Source organism: Ipomoea triloba, chromosome 10 (genome assembly GCF_003576645.1).
Source record: "Ipomoea triloba cultivar NCNSP0323 chromosome 10, ASM357664v1".
Lineage (NCBI taxonomy): Eukaryota > Viridiplantae > Streptophyta > Magnoliopsida > Solanales > Convolvulaceae > Ipomoea > Ipomoea triloba.
In genome coordinates, this window is record NC_044925.1 from 3,401,544 (window position 1) to 3,422,819 (window position 21,276).

Here is a 21,276-nt window from a genome sequence, read left to right on the forward strand (position 1 = left end):
CGCTCAAATGACCGAAAGGACTAAAGGTGGAAAAAAAATATCAAAGTCAAGGACTAAAAGTGACAAAAAATTAATGTCAAGCACTACTTATGTCAGGAATGAAAGTCGTGTACCTAAATTGACGGAGGCACTAAAGTTGTAAGACCAAAAGTGGAAAAAACTCTAATAATAAGTAAGTAACAAGTTTGTCATTTAATAAATATTAGTGAGCAACTAGCATTATTTGCTACAATACTATATTTAAAGAGTCACGTTTTAAAAATTAAAAGATTTTCTTTTTGAAGCGATTGGGTCCCACCCAAGCTCCAAGCAACAGGCTGGCAGGCTCCCAGCTAAAGACCCAAAATTTCATGCACCCAGAGAGAGCTTAAAAATATCAGTGTAGAAATTGTTGAGAAATTGTAGAAAAAACTCTTTCTCTCTAACAGCCACCACGGAGAATCTGTTCCTGTGGTGGGTGAACTTTTGACAGATTGGGTCCAACAATGTTTCCACTGGGTTTGTCTTCAGTCTACTCAATTTGCAGTTTTGGGGCTGGAGTTGCAGGTATCAATGCCTTTCTGGGTTAATTTTGAGCTTTTTTCAAATGAAAGTGGGAAATTGTCTTTATATTTGTGTTTCTTCTGAGAAGGGTAAGTAGTATTATGTCTTGTATGAAGAATTGGGCAGTGGAACGGAATCAATTTAAACTGTGAATACAGATTCTGTGGTTAAAGCTAGTAAATTTGGGGACTTCAATGTTTAAGTATAACTGTGTTGTTAGTTCCTTAATAAGTCTATGTCCTTTTATTGATTTCCTTAATAACTGTGTTGTGAGTTGAGATTCTTGGGATAAAGAAGTTTACTTAATTTCAAAGATTTCCTTTAATATATCTGAAATGAATTATGCTGTATAATGGAATGGCCTCTTGAGAGTTGAGATGGAACATTCATAATGTGGATCACAACTTAAAAAAAAAACAGTTTTTTTTTTGGGATCAGTGGGTAAATGTTGGATCTTATAGGCATTCTTCTCTGTTCTTTGTGAAAATGTCTGGATGAATTGCAGTAAGCATGTTTGGTAGAGAGGAATTGCAATTCCTTTTCCCGCATAATTGCAAGAAGTGAAAAATTTCAGAGTTTGGTTGGGAGGAATTACAGCTTCTCAAATTTGAGGAATTGCAAATCCACTCCTACTAGGAATTGGAATTCCATAATACATGGGAAGAAAGTTTGGAGTGTGGAGACCAAATTGCGGTCCCTAATTACATCATCCATAGGAATTGCAATTGCACAGGCATTTTGGTCTTTATACTACTTATTCCATTTCAATTTCCATATATATCGAACATTATAATTGAAATTTCCAATAACTCTATTCCTATCTACCTATCAATGAAATTTTATTCCTACCTTATTCCTTTCCTATTGAATTACAATTCTTTGCCCCCTAATTCCCTCCTTGCAACCAAAAGTGTTAAAAGTTAAACAGATTGATGCTGTTCTTGATAAACAACAACTATGTGGGATGGGTTATCTTTTTCCATGTTAATATATGTGATTTAAATTGGGATTTTTTTTGGTTTGTTTGACCAATTGCAGGGAATGTCTTTGCCTTTGTGTTGTTTGTATCTCCAATGTAAGTTAACTAACCTTGAAGAGAAGGTAGAATTGTTAGTCAATATATGTTTGTGTGTGTGGATTGATGGGATATTGGGATGTGCTGTTTCAGACCCACATTCAGGAGAATTATTAGAAGCCAATCAACAGAACAGTTCTCAGAATTGCCATATATATATGGCCTCTTGAATTGCTTAATATGCCTCTGGTATGGCACCCCGATCGTCACTCCTGGTATCATACTGGTTTTCACTGTCAATTCAATTGGAGGAGTTTTCCAGTTGGCATACATCACCATCTTCATCATATATGCAGAGAGAACGAAAAAGGTGAACCATATGTGCTTCTCAAGGTATTACAAAATGGTCTTTAATGCAATAAAACTTACACTGACAGTGTCTTTCGTGCAGTTGAAAACTTTGGGGTGGTTGCTAGGCGTTTTCGCTGTGTTTGCCATCATAGTTTCTGTCAGCATATTTGTGTTTCAGCCTCCAACTCGACAGATTTTTGTTGGATATTTGTCTGTCTTTTCCCTCATTTCCATGTTTGCTTCTCCGCTATTCATTATTGTAAGTTCACCCGCCCAGCCCACAAGCACCTTCTTCCTTAATTTGTTTCTGCCTGCAGATGGATGGCTTCTTTTCTCGAATCTCGAGACTCACTTTTGTTAAACATTTTTTTGTTTGTGTAGAACTTGGTGATCAAGACAAGAAGTGTCGAATACATGCCATTTTACCTCTCGCTCGCAACTTTCTTGATGAGTCTCTCGTTCTTCGCCTATGGATTGCTCCTCTATGATATGTTCATATCTGTAAGTAGTTTATACTCGTATATTTCAAGTGCGGTTTTCTCACCACTTCTTTCCCCTGTATAATCAATCATCACGAACCAGCAAAAGTGCGTTTTGCTTCGTGTTCTTTATGTCTGTTAACAAGACCTTTGATCTGATGATTTTTCCCCCGTTTTCAACTCCATAATAGACATTTTCCCCCCATGTATAACCAGGTACCGAATGGGATTGGAGCAGTTCTTGGGATTGTACAATTAGTGTTGTACTTCTATATCAGTGGTAGATCAGGGGAAGAGCCGAGAACGCCTCTGCTTGAATCTTATGCATGAAAAGAACATAATTTTGTTGTCTTAATCTGTTTTATGTGCTCGACGTGATTTGATCGAGGATTGGCATCATTTGACAACACAGTTCTGCAGTTGCATTCTTTGTGAACCTTAAAAGGAGCCAGTCTTGGCGGTTTTTAATGTAGTTTGGAGCTGATGAGAGGCTCAGAGGAGAGCACACTGATTATATATCAGTCTGTAAATCATTCTTTTCAAGAGTGTGTATATATGCATATAATATATGCTATATGTATGTTTGAATGCAGTTTGTCATACCAATAAAAGTTTAATTTCTATTGTTAGATTTGTTACTTTGTGCAGGTGATACTGTGATAGGGCTACTTCCACTTTTAATCTTATGAGTTTTATAAATGTGAGATGTGATTATTTGAAGTTGCAAAGTAGGTAAATAATCGAATATAATATTAGATGAGTTATTGTCATTTGGGGTCTTCGAGGATAGTGACTTTTTCATGTTTAGCCTTCAACTTTCAAATTAATATTTCATAGTCCATCAACTTTTCAAGTTAATCACATGTGATCCTTCAACTTTCAAATTTTAACTAGTTGTGATTTTTTAACTTTCAATGTTAACTAGCTGCGATCCTTCTAAAAGGATGACTTAGCCCTTATTTTACACTGCTAAAACTAACAGAAGAATCATGGTGGGTTAAAATTTAAAAGTTGAAGGACCGCGGGTGATTAACTGAAAGTTGAAGGACAATGGGTGATTAACTTGAAAGTTTAGGACTAAATTTGACGAATACTTTGAGAAGTACGAATGACATTAAGTCAACATTAAATGATGGATAAGAATTTCTAGTCCTGAGGTAATTTTTTTTTTTTTGAGTACTACTGACTCTTGTTACAATGTAGTATCTGTTCATAACTACTTTCTCAACCTACTGAAGCACAAAGAGTCAACAATTGCCTCCACTGAGGCTCAAACCTACTCCCATCATCCACTGAGGTAATTATTTTATCACAATGAGCTTGCGAAATTGTAAGTGAGTTGATTTTCTTATATAAATTGATAAATGATTTGATGTGGGAATATTGGAGTAAAGAAATGCTATAATTTATAAGATTTGAATCACTAAGCTAGGGACGTTACTATGATCTAAGTGATGATATCTATGGAGGGAATAAGGGTACCTTATATAGCATAGAGGGCTTTCTAGATGATTGACAAATATACGGCATCGACTATTCTTTAATCATTGGCCATATACGTGCCCCACTACTTGGATGTCATTAATCTTCACACGGGTAAATAGAGTATCCTACCTTTTAGTACACGATATCTTGAATGACTTGGGTGGTTGGTGCTTGTGTTGTTAACCCATAGCTCATGGGTTCGATATCCCCCGGGGTCCCTTGTCGCCATCACAAGTCCCCTTGTTGGGCCAACACCTCATCAATAAAAATAGGGCGTCCCAGGCCCTACAAGTCTAATGCGCACATGTGAGTTGCCTCCAAAGCATCGCAAACCCACATGGCTATGTGTGTACGCGGGTCACCTACCTTGCCCTGCAGGCCCAGTACTGAAAGTGAAGAGTAGTAAGAAATATTTTTATTACCTTCTCGGGTTACCTGCGAATCCAGCCACAATTTTTTTCTAGGCCTCCTAGCATGCTTCCAAGTCAGGGTATAAAATGAAGCTAAAAATTGTTTTATTACCGGCTCAAGCTACCTACATACCTAGCTTGCGAGCCTATTTGGGTGTTATTGTTTATTGTAGTGTCACCTGTCTAGACTGTAGAGCTTCCAACTCGCGTCAAGACCACTTATCCTGTAAGCGGGTCCACTACAGAGCCCTTTTTTTGGCAACTTGCGTAGACTGCAAGTCCAATCAGAAATATATGTTAATATTTTTCCAATGTAGAAAGGTCTTTTCTTACCTCCTCAGGCTGCTTGCAAGCCCATCCACCAAGGTGTTGTTATTCAATCTAGGGTCGCTACCTGGCTTGTATGCGGCCGCTTAATAGTCGGGGTACGGTCTGTACTCTAATCGATGGGTTCCTCGTGAAAGGGTTCGGGCTCCCTCCATTAAAGGTTCTCTGATTTCGGCCTTAGTTGCGGCCTCGGGCCCTTTGCACTAGGCTTCCTCCTTAGCAGTGTTATCTTCCTAGCTCATGGAGTGCTGAGTTGGGTAAGAGGATGATTTTCTTGATTGTTCGGGTCAGCGGCTGGCTATCGAGTCAAGTCGAGCTACGCCCCTTACTGCTGATGGGCAGTCCACTCGCCGGTGATGTTTGTTGTCTCCTGGGCTAAATATTGGACGCTAGGTATAATTCTCGAGGGACCTTGGTTGGTTTCGCCGATGGTAGCATCTCCTCCGACGGCTATAATGTTAGTTGGACCTCTCACCTTTCCCGGGTAGGGAATCAACCCTCGTGAACCGGACTGACCTCGCCTTTCATGCTAAGGTGTTCTTGTTGGTCTGGGGAACATTCGTGTTGTGACTTGGCCATTTCGCTGTATCTCGGGGTTGATTATGTAAAGGGAAAGGGTAGAAACTAGAACGCGTACATTTTTGTAGCGCTCCCCACAAACGAAGCCAATTATGATTTTATTGGGATTGGGTTCACCAAAAATTGGGTATGAAAGTACAAAACAGGGGTAGAAAAATAGTAATATTATTGCTCAGGACGCTAGGTCCAAAAGAACATACAAAGTTTGAGATACTGGCCCAAAATAATGGTCCAAATAATAAATAAATAATCGGTAGACCATTTAGATTTTGTTTTTAGGACCGGATTGTAGTTAAAGGTTGCCTAAGGGAAGCTTACTACGATCGCTTCTGACAGACCTTTTGTAGTTCTAACTTGATAGAAATCTCCCGTGAAGACTGACACATCTTCAGCGATAAACTAATAGAGATGTACGAAGCATATGAGGAAAGTCTTTCGTCGTCTTATATTAAGACTTGCTAGGCACATTCATTAAGGACATTTGACTTCAAGACATTTTATGACAAGAAGCAAACTTTTATTTTTTTGAAAATCGAAGCAAACTTTTATGGAAAATACTACATGGACTCCCAAGTTATACTCCCTATTTGTACTCTCTCATACAAAAGTTTGATATTGACACTTTCCTTCAGATCCACACGATAAAGATAACCTATCATATCTTGTAATGTCAGGAAGTACAAGTGAGTGAGTATAAAATGAGAATCCATGTAACAGAACTCAACTTTTATAGTGTTTCACATTTTATGACAAGATTCTCTATGACAAGAAGCAAACTTTTATAGACACGCGTTTCTACCACAAAAATTTAAAAATCGACCTTGGAAGGAACAATGAGCAATTCAAATTTTAATTCATTTTAATGTTTCATTAATTCTGCTAATATAATAATTTCTATTATAATGTAATTATTCCTATTCTTAAGGACGTGTTGCCTATCGAGGAGATGAGATATTGGGATTGCATATCTGACCAGCAAAGTATACTTTAACAGGAAAAAACAAAACTTGCTATTAAAAAAATAAAAAATAAACATTAAGGCCTTGTTAGTCATACGACTCAAACTACATGCTACATATTTTCCTCAATTATCTATAGTGTTTAAATTAAGGCAAAAACTTGTGTGAGACCGTCTCACCATGAGACGGGTCGGGTCGGGTCGGGTCAAAGTGCAAATGTAACACTTATATGCACAAATGTCATACTTATATGCTCAAATGTAATACTAATCAGGAATAAAATTTTTGTTACTTATTAGGGTAAATGTAATACTTTTAAGGGAAAATACAATACTTTTACATTTCAATTTAAAAGTGTTACATTTTTCCTCAAAAGTATTATATTTGCCCTTATAAGTGAGAGACACTTGTCAACATTACTTATTATGAAAAATGTATTACTTTTTTTTTTTTCAAAAATAAAAATATTTTATTTCTAATTAGTATTACATGAAGAAGAAGAGAGTCTTGGAGAGGAGAAACCTCTACTGTCATACAGTAGAGCCATTCTAACAGCTGATGGCAATGAATTAAAAGTAGAATAAAGAGAGGAGTGAGAGAGAGAGCAACCAAAAGAAGCTAAAGCATCAGCAACCGTGTTAGCCTCCCGGTAAGAATGTGTGATCGTAGCATTCCAATCGGAGAGCAAATAACGAATGGTGACAATAGAGGAACGGAGTTTCCATGGGATTGGAGCTTCGCAGTTAAGGATGAGGTTGACCAGAACCGAAGAGTCCACTTCAATGCTTAAGGGTTTCCTGGCTACCAAGTTACACCATCTCATGGCAAGAGCAAGAGCTTTAGCTTCTGCTTCTAGAGCGCAGGAAGCTAGAAAAGGAAAAGCTAACGCTGCAACAAAACCGCCTTGTGAATTCCGAAGTACTGCCCCACCTCCACTAGCAAACGTGGAGAAAGAAGCATCAGAATTTAACTTCAGACGGCCTGATGGAGGGCGAAGCCATTTAATCCAAAGAGTTTTCTTAGGTCTCGGAGTTGCAAAGAAAGCCACAAAGCCTAAGTGAATAAACCTACTATCTGAAGCATTAACCTGCCGGAACGGATGAGCAATTGACAGATCAAAGAAATCGCGTTTCACCTCTCTGATGATGCAATCACGTGAGTAATGTCCTCCTTCATGAATCAAAATATTATAGTTTTTCCAAAGAGACCAAAGAACAAAAACTGGTATGCAGTTACGAATGCAAATTGAAACATTGCCCAGGCTTGCATGTGAATTTGCTGAAAAATCTGCTAGCCACCATAACTGGCAGACAGAGCGTACTGAGGTGGCAAGGCTAAGGTTGATGTTCAGTAGATTAGCAAAAAAACTCCAAATATCCTTTGCGCATGAGCAATGCCACATACAATGTTCTAGTGTAGCACTTTGATTCCAGCAAAAAGGGCAGACAGAAGGGAGATTGAAACCAAACTTTTGAACACGATCTGGGAAAGGAAGGAATCCATGAAGCAGCTTCCACATAAAGACAGATTTTTTTAGGGGAATTGTTTTTGACCAGATTCGTGAAGAAGACAAGGTGATACATCTTGATGGTCTAAAAAGGTCATACGCTGTGGCTAGAGAGAAAGTACCTGAGGACGAAGGTTTCCAAATCAATTCCCCTGCTAAAAACATTGAGTTATCATCCAATGTATTACTTTTTCTCTAATAAGTAATAAAAATTGTATTTTTGATTAGTGTTATGTTTGAGCATATAAGTGTGAGATTTGCACATATAACTATGACATTTGCATGGTGCTTTGATCCGACCCGACCCGTCTCACGAATAAGGATCTATGAGACGGTCTCACACAAGTGTGACCCTTACATTAAATGTTTAATATATACATCGAAATACTGTTCTTTATTTATTGCCACATGCCAGCGATGCCACTGTTCTTTATTTCTTCACGTACAGCCACATACATATTAAAAAAATAGTAACCACAGTTTCTTTAAATTGAAACGTCAAACCACATAAAACAATGCTAGCTAATCAAATTTTGTCCTATAATGTCTGGTTTTGCGTTCACTTTCTGTATCCTCATTCGATCTAGAAAGGATTTGCCATCGAGTTTGCGAGAGAAGAATTCTTTGACGTATTCCTCCATTTTCATCCTCCTAAAAGCTGGTGGGTTTTCCTCGTTTATTAAGCATCGTGCCAGTCCAATCTCAGCCTCAAACTTTGCGTTGAAAAACATGGCAATGGAGATCCTTTCTTTAGTCGAATCCACCATCACTCTATGCTCAACACTTTTGTATAGCCCGTTGCTAAACATCTGTGTAACAAAACTAAATTTTAACATGACATTTTTGAAAATCTTACATAACTTAAAAAATTAAGTTTGAAAATCACGGTCATTAAATATGTCTCATATTTCCTTGAATCAAATAAGGACATGCAAAACATTTCATTAAAAATGTCTCATATTTCAGTTTATGTGATTGTTGAGGATAATTTCATTAACCATCGATGCTTGACATTAGCTGACAACCAAAGGTCAAGTCAGTTGCACACTTTGTAAGAGCATTTTTAAGAGTTAGATTTTTTTAGATGATTGTTTCGGTGCCACAACGTGAACATGAGAAGGAAAATGAGATAAAAAAAAAGAAAAAAAATTTTGATAAAAACATAAAATTAAATAAAAAATAAGTCACATTTACGCGCCTTGCTGGCGTGTGCACTGCTAGGCACGATAGTGCTCCAACGTGTAGCTAGCGAGACAACACTTTTTTTTTTTTTTTTTTTTTTGCAATGAATCCCACAAAAAACTAAATTTTGCCAATGGTAAAAAATTTTCTCTCTCTCACCTCTCACCTCAATCTAAACATAAAAATTATGAAGTCTTAAGGCAAAGGAGATAGAAAAAAAAATGAATCTATAAATTAATAATTTATCGTTAATGTAAAGAATTAAGAAATAGGGAAAACCTCTAAAATGTCGCCAACATTGACAACAAAGGCATCAGGGAGGAACTTCACTGGGATCCAATTCCCATCGTCAGATTTGACCTGCAACCCATCAACGCCGTTAACCTGGTGGAGGATGGTGATCAAGGTGGCATCGGAGTGCGGCGTAAGCCCCGTCACCAACTCCGGTTTAGGACACGGCGGATAATAAGTCATCCTTATGGATTGCGTCCCATCCTCTGCTATATCTTCCATTTCTCTCTTCCCAATCTTTGATGTTTGAGCAATAAACCCTAGAAGTGCTCTTGAAAGATCTTGCAATTGCAATATGTAAGCTTCTACAGCCTCCCTATGTATAATAAACACAAAACACTCCATGAAGCACACATTTTACATCATTCAATAATCAAATTAAATAATCAAAGAGATATTTGGTAAATAGTTGTTAGTTGATAACTGTTAGCTGATTGAGTTAGTAGGTTTGACTAGTTGATAGCTGATTGTAAAAAGATGTTTCGTAAATAAGTTGTTAGCTGATAACTGATTACATGCAAGTTACCTGAGTGATGAAGGGAGCTTAGGAAGTAGATGAGGATTCCTTTTGTGAATAGGGTTGGTGGTCATATAAAACCTATCAGCCCAGTCAACTTTTTGATCATCAGAGAAGAGAATGGTTTGGCCATAGCCTTCAGCTATACCAGTACTGAATTTGTATAGCATTTTCTCTTCCAGGGGAAGGCTGTAAAATTCTTCAATTCCATTCCTTAGTTTTGCCAGGACTGAAGGGTTGACTCCATGATTCACTAGCTGTAAATTGATGAAGTAGTGATATATATTATACTGTATCTCTATTCACATGCCATAAAATCTTGGATAATCTGAGAGGAAAAATAAAAAGAAAAAAAAACCTGAAATATGCCCCAGTCTTTGCAAGCTGAGTGTAGCTTCTGTAGCCCAAGATCCTTGGTTTCTTCCATGAGTAAAGCTTGGAGATCAATGGTGGGGATTGATGGGCTAGAGTTAGAAGAGGAAATTATGGGTTCTTGATTAACACAAATATAGCGATTTGGAATGGTAAGCATAGGCACTTTGGCTAGTTCTTGAATGCTTACTGAACTCTCTTTCATGGCTAGCTGTGATGATGGAGATGAGGCCATTGAATATTTTTACTTAAACGTGTATATGCATGAGGCTACCACATGCATAAGAAGGTATTTATAAGGAAACCCCATCAATATAATAAATAATGTACAAGTATTTTTTTTTTTTGAGAATAAAAACTTAATTAATTAAATCATCAACAACACAATCACCAAGAAAAGGAGGAGGGTTATCAAACCACTCCCCGCAACCTGACTCAGAAACGGCCTCCCGAGCAACAATGTGGGCGGCACAATTCGCGAATCGCTTTACAAAACGAAAATCAACATTAACAATTGACGATGCTAATTCCTTTATATCCCCTGCTATTAAACCAAAAGTAGAAACAAAATCAGGACTAAAAATAGCTTTAAAAACCAATTGAGAGTCAGTTTCCACGTCAACGTCCCCCAAACCGATATCCGTCAACCAACTCAGGGCTTCTCTCATACTAATTGCTTCAGTTTCCTTTGCTCCATAAATCCCATGCACGCACATATTTTTTGCAGCCAAGAATGTACCATTATGATCCCTCAAGACCCAACCAAAACCCATTTTACCATCGCCAACATTTGTGGCAGCATCTGTATTTATCTTCAATCTTCCATAATGTGGTTTCTCCCACCTAACAACAGAAGCCATGGATGGAGTCGCAACAGATAGGCCCATAGCAGCAAGCCAATTCTCTAGAAACAATAGCGCTTGTCTTACCATCAACTGAAGATCAAAAGTGGCGCCATTCCAAACACAAGCATTTCGGCTGGACCAAATTCCCCAACATATCATAATACATTTAGGGATCATGTCAACATGAAGGACATCAAAGCATGTAAAAAACCAATCAGTAGCCACATTACCCATAGCATAAGGCACAGATAATCCAACCACACCGTACGCTTGCCTTGCTTCATGGCACTGAGCAAACATATGTATTGCACTCTCCTCTTCCATCCTGCACATGTGGCAAATCAGAGAACAGTCAACATGTTTCCTTAATAATGCATCCCCGGTACGCAAGTAAGATGATGCCAGCTGCCAACAAAAGGATTTAACCTTTAGTGGCACATTAATATTCTAGATTTTCCGCCAAGGGCAGTCATCCTGAAACATACCCATTTGACGCTTATAACAAGTCTTAACAGTGTAGTCACCTTTCAAATCCCAATGCCATTATGCCAAACCCATGAGTCAGGTGGCTTACGCACACTAATTAGGATTTGCAAGATTAGATTGGCATCACGCTCATCAAAAATATTTTTCACACACTGAATATCCCATCCCATACCTTGCTCATTTAATAGAGAGACCACAGGATCAGTGAAAATGGGGTCATGCAGCTCAGTCTGAACAAAAGGATTATCATCAGTTGGCAACCACGCATCTTTACCAATAATGGTATCCAAATCGTTACCAACACCACGCCTACATCCATCATTCATAATGTTTTGAACTACTAACATGCCATGCCATATGAAAGAAGGGTTACTACCTGCCTTAGTTTCAAAATAAGAGCAACTAGGGAAATAACGTGCCTTGTAAACATTAGCAACTAGAGAGTTTTGGTTTTTGATCAATCGCCAAGCTTGTTTACCTAGTAATGTCAAATTCTGTTGGAAAAATAACATAAAATGACAATTTTAGTGGCTATTTTGTGGTACAAATATATGTGGGGTCCACTTCCAATTTGGGTCGGGTAAAAGTGGATTCGGGTTCTTCGTAGTTAGATGAAGAGATTAATATATTGTACGCACAAAACAGATAATAGGTGAATGGGAAATTGGTTATCAAAGTTGACCCATTTGAGTTGGAAAAGCTTTAGAGTAAGGCTTTGTCCACATTGGTCTAGGAAGTGGGTTTGTACCACTATTTATACAAGAGTCTTTCTTAGGCTTAGTGAATTGTATAGCATAGAGGCTCTCTCTCGCGCGCAGTGGTGCAAATCAAATCTCAAAATGAGCCTGAAAAGGCTTGACTCGTGTGCGCTGGCACCTGCAGGCACGAATGTCATTTGGAAAATTAGTTGGCCTTGCGGGCTGAGTTAATCATGGACTGGTCTCCAGGCCTGGCCTGAGAGCCGTGAACCAGACTGGTAGCACGACTCGCGTAATGGTTTGGCCTTAGTCCATTCGCGTAGTCTGATCACCTCGCGTTAACTCCTCGTGGTCTTATTTCGGCTCGGGTACGATTTGAGTAGTGACCTTTCAGAGTCTTGATTCATCTGTTCCGGGTTAATTCCAATTTTAATTTTCTGAATCACTTCTCAGATAGTGGTATATTGTTATAGGAGTTATAAGCATGGTTTTATGATCAGATTAAGTGCTATGATTAAATGCTATTTAATCTATCAACTCCTATATAAGTTGATGGTAGAAGCAGCAGATTTACACAACGAAATATAATTTTCTCTCTCGAAAATTTTCTTCTACTCCTTTCTTTGCATACTGTGTTCAGGCCATTGTTCTTGTTTGTCGGGTTTCTTTGTTTGAGTTCTCAAACTAGAAGCCGTAGCTTTTTTCATCCTGAGAAACCTAGGCTACAACGCTCCTAGCACCAAGAGGGGTAGCAAAGAAGGTTTTAAGGATAGTGTAGTGAGTACACGACTCAAGCTAACCACCTTCCAGAAAAAACCTTTCGTATTTGTGCTTGTTCTTTTTCAGAAATATTATTTTCGTAGTAATATTTCATAACAAATTCATCTCCTTGAGACACCTGAAGCCCAAACCACCCTTCGTTCTCGGTGCACACAGTCCACTCCACATCCTCCATCGAATTCCCTTACCACTGCCAACAGCCCCCGTCCACCAATATTCATTCATAATGACCTCAATTTCTGCACATAAGGTGACTGGTAACAAGAAAACCATCATCGCGTAGAAGGGCATAGCTTGGATAACATTTTTCAGGAGCACCTCCCTACCTGCACGAGAAAGAAAGCGTGCGTTCCAACTACGAATTTGTGCTAAAATGTGATCCTTTAAGAACTTGAGAATATCTTTTTTCCTTCGATCGACCAGTGAAGGGGGTCCTAGGTATCGACTAGCAGTATTACCCTCCCTCACACCCAGTGTATACACCACCTCCTCACGAATCGGCACCCTCACATTAGAGCTAAAACAGATGGCAGATTTATCATAATTAATCTTATGTCTCGAGGGAGCAAAATACAAATCAAGAACCGAATTCATATTCATACTTTCTCGTGCATTGGCTCTAAAGAACAGAAAACAATCATCCGCGAATAATAAGTGTGATATGCTCGGTGCTCCTCTAGCAATCGTTACTCCATGCAAGTTCCCCATTCTCATTTGTCTATCAATCAAAGCACTTAGTCTTTTTGCCACAATCAAAAATAAATAAGGCGATAATGAATCACCTTGACATAGGTCTGGATGGGGAGTATTTGGACCTAACTGACGCTGTTCATGCAAAATGTGATACCTGACAGAAGTAAATAACAGTCTCTAGAAGAATATTCGCCCACTTACGATCAAAACCCATCTTGAGTAGTACAACCTCCAAGAATCCCCACACGACCCGATCGTAAGCCTTACTCATATCCACTTTCAGCGCAGCCATATCCTCTCACCCTTGAGTCTTTCGTTTTAAGAAATGATGAACTTCGTAGGCCAGCATAATATTATCACTAATCAAATGGCCCGTAACAAAAGCACTTTGTGCTCCAGAAATTAGACCGTCAAGGAGGACTTTAAACCGGTTGGCACATACCTTTGCGACGCTTATACAATACATTACAAAGTTCTATCGGCCGTACATCCATCATAATTTCAGGGTTCGTTTTTTTGGGGATAAACACAATGAATATATCATTTGCTTTCGCGGGAAGTCTATTTGTTTCCACAAAATTTCTACAAATCGCCACTACCTCTCCACCTACAATGTGCCAAAAATGTTGAAAAAAACCCCGGTCCCAACCCGTCTAGTCTCGGAGATTTATCAGGATGCATTTGGAAGACGGCTTTGCGAACCTCATCAGCGCTCACCGACTACAATAACATTGTATTGGCCTGGGCAGTAACCTTAGGCCATTATTAAGTATTTATGTGGTGCAAATTATTTAGGCTGACTAAGTATTAGTCTTTAGTCAGCATGAGGTAATTGGTTATCTACATTGATGGGATGTAGGTATATATATAGACTTATAGTCCTCTCGCTGCTCAATTCACGACTCATACACCATCTAGCTAGAGTACTAAGAAAAGTGAGAGAAACATCTACTTGTTTATGGTCATTCCACAGCAGCCCGAGGGACTCTTGCTCAACACAAAGGACACAATCAATCAACGAGATAAAACTATGGTTGGAGGTTAGTGGGTTCATGTTTATTGCCACATATTAAATGTTTAATGTGGATTATGTGCTTACATAGAGAATCTAATTTGAAGAAAATATAGAGATATATATATAATGTAGAAAAAAAATTATAAAAAGATTGTTTTATTATTTTGGTTATCTTTTTCAATATGCTGTCATGTTGAGCGTATTATTTATAGTATTTTATTTTTATATATTAATTATTTTTAATGTTTCATTAATTCTGATAATATAATAATTTCTATTATAATGTAAATTCCTATTCTCAAGGACTTGTTGCCTATCGAAGGGATTCGAAGAGATGAGATTGGGATTGCATATCTGACCCGCAATTCCGCAAACTATACTTTAACTGGAAAAACAAAACGTGCTATTAAAAAAATAAAAAATAAACATTAAGGCCTTGTTAGTCAAAGGACTCAAACTACATGCCACATATTTTCCTCAATTATCTATAGTGTTTACTGTGAGCATAAATATAATATAAACATAAATATGCAGTACAATTATCAGCTTAGGCTTTTAGTTGCTTAGGCTTTTAGTTGGATGGAGCACATGCTTTAATTTGGTATCAGAGCCATGCAAAAGATAAAAAAAAAAAAACTATGGTCCACGTGTTGCTGGGAGCTCATCAAAGTCAATCGGCCCGCACACGTGAGGGGGTGTGTGAGCATAAATGTGCAGTCCAACTATCAGCTTAGACTTTTAGTTGGATGGAGCACATTCTTTAATTTTTACACTAAATGTTTAATATAAATCACCAGAAATACTGTTCTTTATTTCTTGCCACATGCCAGTGATGCCACTGTTCTTTATTTCTTCTCATACAGCCACATACATATTAACAAATAGTAACCATAAATTCTTGAAATTGAAAAGTCAAACCACATAATTAAAACAATGCTAGCTAATCGAATTTCGTCCTATAATGTCTGGTTTTGCGTTCACTTTCTGTATCCTCATTCGATCTAGAAAGGATTTGCCATCCAGTTTGCGAGAGAAGAATTCTTTCACGTATTCCTCCATTTTCATCCTCCTAAAAGCTGCTGGGTTTTCCTCGTTTATTAAGCAGCGTGCTGGTCCAATCTCAGCCTCAAGCTTTGCGTTGAAAAACATGGCAATGGAGATCCTTTCTTTAGTCGGATCCACCATCACTCTATGCTCAGCACTTTTGTATAGACCATTGCTAAACATCTGTGTAACGAAAATAAAATTTAACATGACATTTTTGAAAATCATACCTACCCTAAAATATCGAATTTGAAAATTACGGTCATTAAAGATATCTCATATATATTTCCTTAAATCAAATAACGTTATGCAACGCTTCAATATCTACATCTTAGGGTTATGTGATTGTTGAGAATAATATCCCTGGCCATAAAAGCTTGACAATAATTGACAACCAAAGCTCAAGTCAGTTGCACAGCGTGTAAGAGCATCTCCAAGAGTTTGATTTTTTTTTAGATGATTTCATCTGTGCCAAGTAAGATAGAAAGTGAACAGAGGAGAGAAAGAATGAGGCAAAAGAAAAGAAAAACATTGACAAAAAGCAAAAAATAAAATTAAAAAAAAAAAGTCACATTAAGGCGCCTCGCTGGCGCGTGCACTACTAGGTGCGATAGTGCACCCAACGCGTAGCTGACCAGACAACACAAATCCTTTTTTTTTTTTTTTCTTGCAATGAACCCCACAAAAAATTAGATTTTGTCAAAGAATTTTTTTTTTTCTCTCATTTCACCTCTCACATCCATATGGACATAAAAATTTACAAAAAAACATTTAAATAACTCTTGATGGAATTACTCTAATACAACATTTTTAGAGAATAAACAAAGCTTTTATGGCCAAAGACCTTGTGGTCTAGTGGCATCCAGGATTCCGGTTAACACTCCCACATAGATGATGGGAGTGGATTTGAGCCTAAGTGGAATCAACTGTTGACTCATTGCCTTTAGTAGGTTGAGAATATTACATTGTAACAGACTCAGTGGTATTAAAAAAAAAAAAAAAAAAACAAAGACACTTAAAAAAGTAACAAGGTAAAGGAGATAGAAAAAAAAACATCTATAAATTTATAATTTATCATTAAATGTAAAGAATTAAGTAGGGAAAACCTCTAGAATGTCGCCCACATTGACAACAAAGGCATCAGGGTGGAACTCCACTGGGATCCAATTCCCATCCTCAGATTTGACCTGCAACCCATCAACGCCGTTAACCTGGTGGAGGATAGTGATCATGGTGGCATCGGAGTGCGGCGTAATCCCGGTCACCAGTTCCGGTTTAGGACACGGCGGATAATATGTCATCCTCATGGATTGCATCCCATCCTCAGCCATATCTTCCATTTCTCTCTTCCCAATCTTTGATGTTTGAGCAATAAACCCTAGAAGTGTTCTTGAAAGATCTTGCAATTGCAATATGTAAGCTTCTAGGGCCTCCCTATGTTTAATAAACACAAAACACCATGAAAGACATTTTGCATCATTCAAGAATCAAATTAAATAATCAAAATGGGATAGATGTTTGGTAAATAACTATTAGCTGATTGGGTTAATGGTTTGACTAGTTTATAGCACTAGCTGATTGTATAAAGATGTTTGATAAATAGCTGATTATGTAAAAATGACTTTCCCAAAAAACTGATTGACTGTATTGTGTTAATGGTTTGAGCAGCTTTTTGCATTTTAGCTTTTGTGTTAATAAGTTGTTATAAAAAAAACTAATTAATCAAGCACTTATATTGACTGTTTAACAAGTCAAACAACTAATAGTGATCAAATAAGTTAAAATTAGCTGATAAGTTAATTATGTTACAAATAGGGCAAAAAACTTTGTCATAATGTCATCATGAAAATTTTCCAGGTACTAGATAGGTGCAACTATATGTACTATTTGCATTGATTTAGGTTATATCTAATACTGTAAGAAAAGTTTTCACCAATCATGCATACTTTATATGTATATATGTATATATCATGCTTCCTTCTAAAGGGTTAGAAACTTTATTTATCACTTCTTTCCCTTTCTTTAATTTTTGCTTTCTTTTAACAACTACGGAGTATTTTATAATATAGTTAAAACTCATCCAACATAATTGTCAATATTAGAAGATCAAGGGCTCTGAAACATGAAAAAATACATTGGATGACATTTTGGTAATTATCTCAAGTTTTAAGTACACCCGACAACACTCTCAAATAAAATATCTACAGATGTAATTTTCTTGCGTGTGGTTTACATATTATTGGATGTATTTGTAATTTTCCAAAGTGAACTACTTGTAGAGTTAAAACACTAAAGTGCACTTGGATATTATTGTAGGGTGCTCATCATTTTCACTTAATAAATGTTTAAATACTTGATCCACTATATATATATTTATGGATTGCTGATTCTAGTTAATTACCTGAGTGATGAAGGGAGCTTAGGAAGTAGATGAGGCTTCCTTTTGTGAATAGGGTTGGTGATCATATAAAACCTATCAGCCCAGTCAACTTTTTGATCATCAGAGAAGACAATGGTTTGGCCATAGCCTTCAGCTTCACCAGGCCTGAATTTGTATAGCATTTTCTCTTCCAGGGGAAGGCTGTAAAATTCTTCAATTCCATTCTTTAATTTTGCCAGGACTGAAGGGTTGACTCCATGATTCACTAGCTGTAAATTGATGAAGAGATATATAATTATACTGTATCTCTATTCATATGCCATAAAATCTTGGATAATTTGAGAGGAAAAACAAAAAACAAACCTGAAATATGCCCCAATCTTTGCAAGCTGAGTGTAGCTTTTGTAGCCCAAGATCCTTGGTTTCTTCCATGAGTAAAGCTTGGAGATCAATGGTGGGGATTGATGGGTTGGACTTAGAAGAGGAAATTGTGGGTTCTTGATTAACACAAATATAGCGATTTGGAATGGTAAGCATAGGCACTTTGGCAAGTTCTTGAAGGCTTAGTGAACTCTCTTTCATGGCTAGCTGTGATGATAGAGATGAGGCCATTGAATATTTTTACCTAAACGTGTATATGCATGAGGCTTCCATATGCATAAGAAGGTATTTATAAGGAAGCCCCATCAATAAATGATGTAGAAGCATTTTATGCATGAAAAATGTTATTCACATTATTCTTTTTTTTTCTTTTTTTTTTTTTGAAAAATTTCTATATTAAGGATCAAATAGATTATGTTAGATTCGATCTCTAACATGTTGTGTGGTTGGTTTTGTTCATAAAAGCTGGAATCAAGCCGCCCACACCTTAGTCAAGATGGAGGTGGCTTGTGATAGACGTCATAGTTGGTTTGATGTAGCCCGGAGGATGTTATTTCGATGATTGCTTAATATATATTACTCCTCCCTTCAGAAAAGACTATTAAACTATAAAGGAAACTGTAATTAGGTCATCCATTACAAAAATAATGATAATAATAATGCAAAGAAATGCTCTTTATCTCCTTTCTAATTGTAGTAATTTTTTTTTGAGTTGCATGACCAATTGTAGTTTCATATATAATTTGATGGTTTATTTGATACTTATTCAACTTTTTACTAATTTTTATTTATCTAATATTTTTATTCAATCTTTGATTTTCAAATAGGAGTAATATCAAAGTAATTATTTTCGCTGTTTTCTAATATTTCATTTTGCAAGAAAATGAAGAATTTCTTCAAGTGGTTAGCTCGAACTCAGCTCCTCATTACTCTCTAACCTAGTATACATCATTCCTAAAAAGAAAATAAAAGTTGTATTTTATATATTCATTTGTTTAGTAATGAATTGGCTTGACCAAGAGTTAATCAGATAAAATATTTTATAAAAAAAAAAAAAAAAAAAAAAAAAACTCAATCTGTCTCATTCACATGACATGTTTATAAAAGAAAAAATATTTTATCAAATCAATTCTTTCTTCTTTGCTGATTTTCTTGACTAATTTTTATTATGTGTAAATTTAATTTTTGCCCTTAATAATACTTTTAATGTAGTTTCTAAATATATAAATTTTATATATTAATATTAGACTTAATATTATGAAAAAATTGAATTAAAAAATATCTCTAATCAAGTCTTGTTAGATGAATCAGACACATAAAATGGAATGGAAGGAGTAGTTAATTAAATATAAGTTGGAAAGTAGTGGATATTAAAATTTTAATTTTAAGATGAAATGTATCACGATTTCTTATCGATGAAGTCATAATCATTTTATATTTAAAATTTTCATTGACAAGTAAATATTTTTTGCATGTACTAATAAATAAATAAAAACTTAAACACAAAATTGAATTGGTCAAATGTAGATTAATTTAAAAGATCGCGATCACATTAAAAATAGTATTACACTGGACATGCTATAATGGTATACATTTCTTAGCCTTAAAAATCCTAAAACTTGTGATTCCATAATCCATTTAGGAACCCGTTACAATCAGCCAAGATCCCACAATTACACAGAATCATAACAAAAAGTACATTTTTAATATATATTATATTAAAAGTACGTTATTCGTGTAATGAATGTACATTATATAAAATAATGTATTTTCAGTATTCAAATAATGTACTTTCCATGAATATTATGTACATTTTTAATATACTAAAAGTACATTATTTGTGTATTAAATGTACATTATTTGATAGTATGGTCCACACAACTCTGTAGATCATGGTTCATACAATAATGATTGACAATTATCTACACATTTTCCATGGTGATGCCTGCCAAATTTTTAAATTTAAATTTAATTATAATTAATATTACAAAGTTAATAAGTGTATAGTAAAATAATTTGGATAGTTTTGTCAAAAAAGAATAATTTAGATAGTTTAAATTGTTAAGCAAAATAATAATTAATGTCAAAAACTTGTATAAGACAGTCTCACGGATCCTTGTCATCTGTGAGATGGGTTGATTCAAGATCAAATGTGATATTTATACGATAAAATGTAACATAATAAGGAATAAATTTTTTGTTACTTATATAAGAAAATATAATACTTTTGAAGTAAAATATAATACTTTTACATTTTAATTAAAAGTATTACATTTTCCATTATAAGTAATAAATATTTGCCAACATTACGTATAAGAGAAAATGTAATACTTTTGATGAAAAATATAATACTTTTACACGAAAAAAGACAAAAGAAAAAAATAGTTGGGGTTTTCAAGAACAAAAAAAAAACATATAAAGTAGTATTTTGGCCGGGATTAAATTGACTCTAACCTTAAATTTTAATGTCCATAAAGAATTTGAAGTGAAAATTGTCCATACGATTGGTTATACTACATGACAAACCATTAGACCCATTTTGATCTATTTAGTCCTTTGTTAGTTATAATTTGGTGTAATTGATTCTTGAATGTTAATATATCATTGTGATCGTTAAAAAAAAAATAGTGGAGTCCACTAACAGTTGTCGATCACCATCCAATGCAAGAAAAACAGCACGACAAGATAACTTCATCAGTTCCAAATTAAAACAGATTAAATATGTCGAGTAATAATGAAATCCAATATAATCTATTCTGAATATCGTACACTTGTTCCAAATGGCTACTTTTAAAGTTTATTTAAATTGTTGAAAACAATTATTGTATGGTTGGACGTGCAAATTAGTCCGCGAATCCAAGTCCACTTTGCAAGATAGACTCACGTCTAAAATACACAATTTACATATTGAATATTTACAATTTATATACTGAATGC

General features: G+C 36.0%; 4 protein-coding genes across 4 annotated transcripts; 1 reads left to right on the forward strand and 3 right to left on the reverse strand.

Annotated features, from left to right (window-relative positions):
- The first annotated feature begins 374 nt into the window (after positions 1–374).
- Positions 375–3,026, forward strand: LOC116031908 (bidirectional sugar transporter SWEET2a-like). Its single transcript, XM_031274260.1, has 6 exons — positions 375–546; positions 1,582–1,618; positions 1,712–1,928; positions 2,010–2,168; positions 2,291–2,410; positions 2,605–3,026. The coding sequence occupies exons 1-6, from the start codon at positions 486–488 to the stop codon at positions 2,716–2,718; spliced, it is 708 nt and encodes a 235-aa protein (XP_031130120.1). The 5' UTR covers positions 375–485; the 3' UTR covers positions 2,719–3,026.
- Positions 3,027–4,458: 1,432 nt separating this feature from the next.
- Positions 4,459–7,667, reverse strand: LOC116032326. The gene is made up of 2 exons (XM_031274828.1): positions 6,685–7,667; positions 4,459–4,555 (listed from the first exon to the last, which is right to left on the reverse strand). The coding sequence occupies exons 1-2, from the start codon at positions 7,665–7,667 to the stop codon at positions 4,459–4,461; spliced, it is 1,080 nt and encodes a 359-aa protein (XP_031130688.1).
- A 506-nt stretch (positions 7,668–8,173) lies between these two features.
- LOC116032327 (codeine O-demethylase-like) lies at positions 8,174–10,252 on the reverse strand. The gene is made up of 5 exons (XM_031274829.1): positions 10,004–10,252; positions 9,655–9,902; positions 9,117–9,444; positions 9,004–9,009; positions 8,174–8,464 (listed from the first exon to the last, which is right to left on the reverse strand). The coding sequence occupies exons 1-5, from the start codon at positions 10,250–10,252 to the stop codon at positions 8,174–8,176; spliced, it is 1,122 nt and encodes a 373-aa protein (XP_031130689.1).
- Positions 10,253–15,313: 5,061 nt separating this feature from the next.
- LOC116033622 (codeine O-demethylase-like) lies at positions 15,314–18,573 on the reverse strand. Its single transcript, XM_031276379.1, has 4 exons — positions 18,322–18,573; positions 17,980–18,227; positions 16,685–17,012; positions 15,314–15,761 (listed from the first exon to the last, which is right to left on the reverse strand). The coding sequence occupies exons 1-4, from the start codon at positions 18,568–18,570 to the stop codon at positions 15,471–15,473; spliced, it is 1,116 nt and encodes a 371-aa protein (XP_031132239.1). The 5' UTR covers positions 18,571–18,573; the 3' UTR covers positions 15,314–15,470.
- Positions 18,574–21,276: the final 2,703 nt, after the last annotated feature.

Bases quoted from the DNA above. Each gene is read 5' to 3' on its own strand.
- LOC116032326 (XM_031274828.1), bottom strand. From the start codon at position 7,667: ATGTGGAAGCTGCTTCATGGATTCCTTCCTTTCCCAGATCGTGTTCAA. The intron at 4,556-6,684 runs GTATGACAGTAG...TTGGACTTGCAG, and splicing joins GCTGTTAGAATGGCTCTACT to TCTACGCAAGTTGCCAAAAA.
- LOC116033622 (XM_031276379.1), bottom strand. From the start codon at position 18,570: ATGGCCTCATCTCTATCATCACAGCTAGCCATGAAAGAGAGTTCACTA. The intron at 17,013-17,979 runs GTAATTAACTAG...TATTAAACATAG, and splicing joins AAGCTCCCTTCATCACTCAG to GGAGGCCCTAGAAGCTTACA. The intron at 15,762-16,684 runs GTTTTCCCTACT...TTCGTTACACAG, and splicing joins ATGTGGGCGACATTCTAGAG to ATGTTTAGCAATGGTCTATA.
- LOC116031908 (XM_031274260.1), top strand. From the start codon at position 486: ATGTTTCCACTGGGTTTGTCTTCAGTCTACTCAATTTGCAGTTTTGGG. The intron at 2,169-2,290 runs GTAAGTTCACCC...TTGTTTGTGTAG, and splicing joins CTTCTCCGCTATTCATTATT to AACTTGGTGATCAAGACAAG. The intron at 2,411-2,604 runs GTAAGTAGTTTA...ATGTATAACCAG, and splicing joins TCTATGATATGTTCATATCT to GTACCGAATGGGATTGGAGC.
- LOC116032327 (XM_031274829.1), bottom strand. From the start codon at position 10,252: ATGGCCTCATCTCCATCATCACAGCTAGCCATGAAAGAGAGTTCAGTA. The intron at 9,903-10,003 runs GTTTTTTTTTCT...ATCAATTTACAG, and splicing joins AAGACTGGGGCATATTTCAG to CTAGTGAATCATGGAGTCAA. The intron at 9,445-9,654 runs GTAACTTGCATG...TATTATACATAG, and splicing joins AAGCTCCCTTCATCACTCAG to GGAGGCTGTAGAAGCTTACA.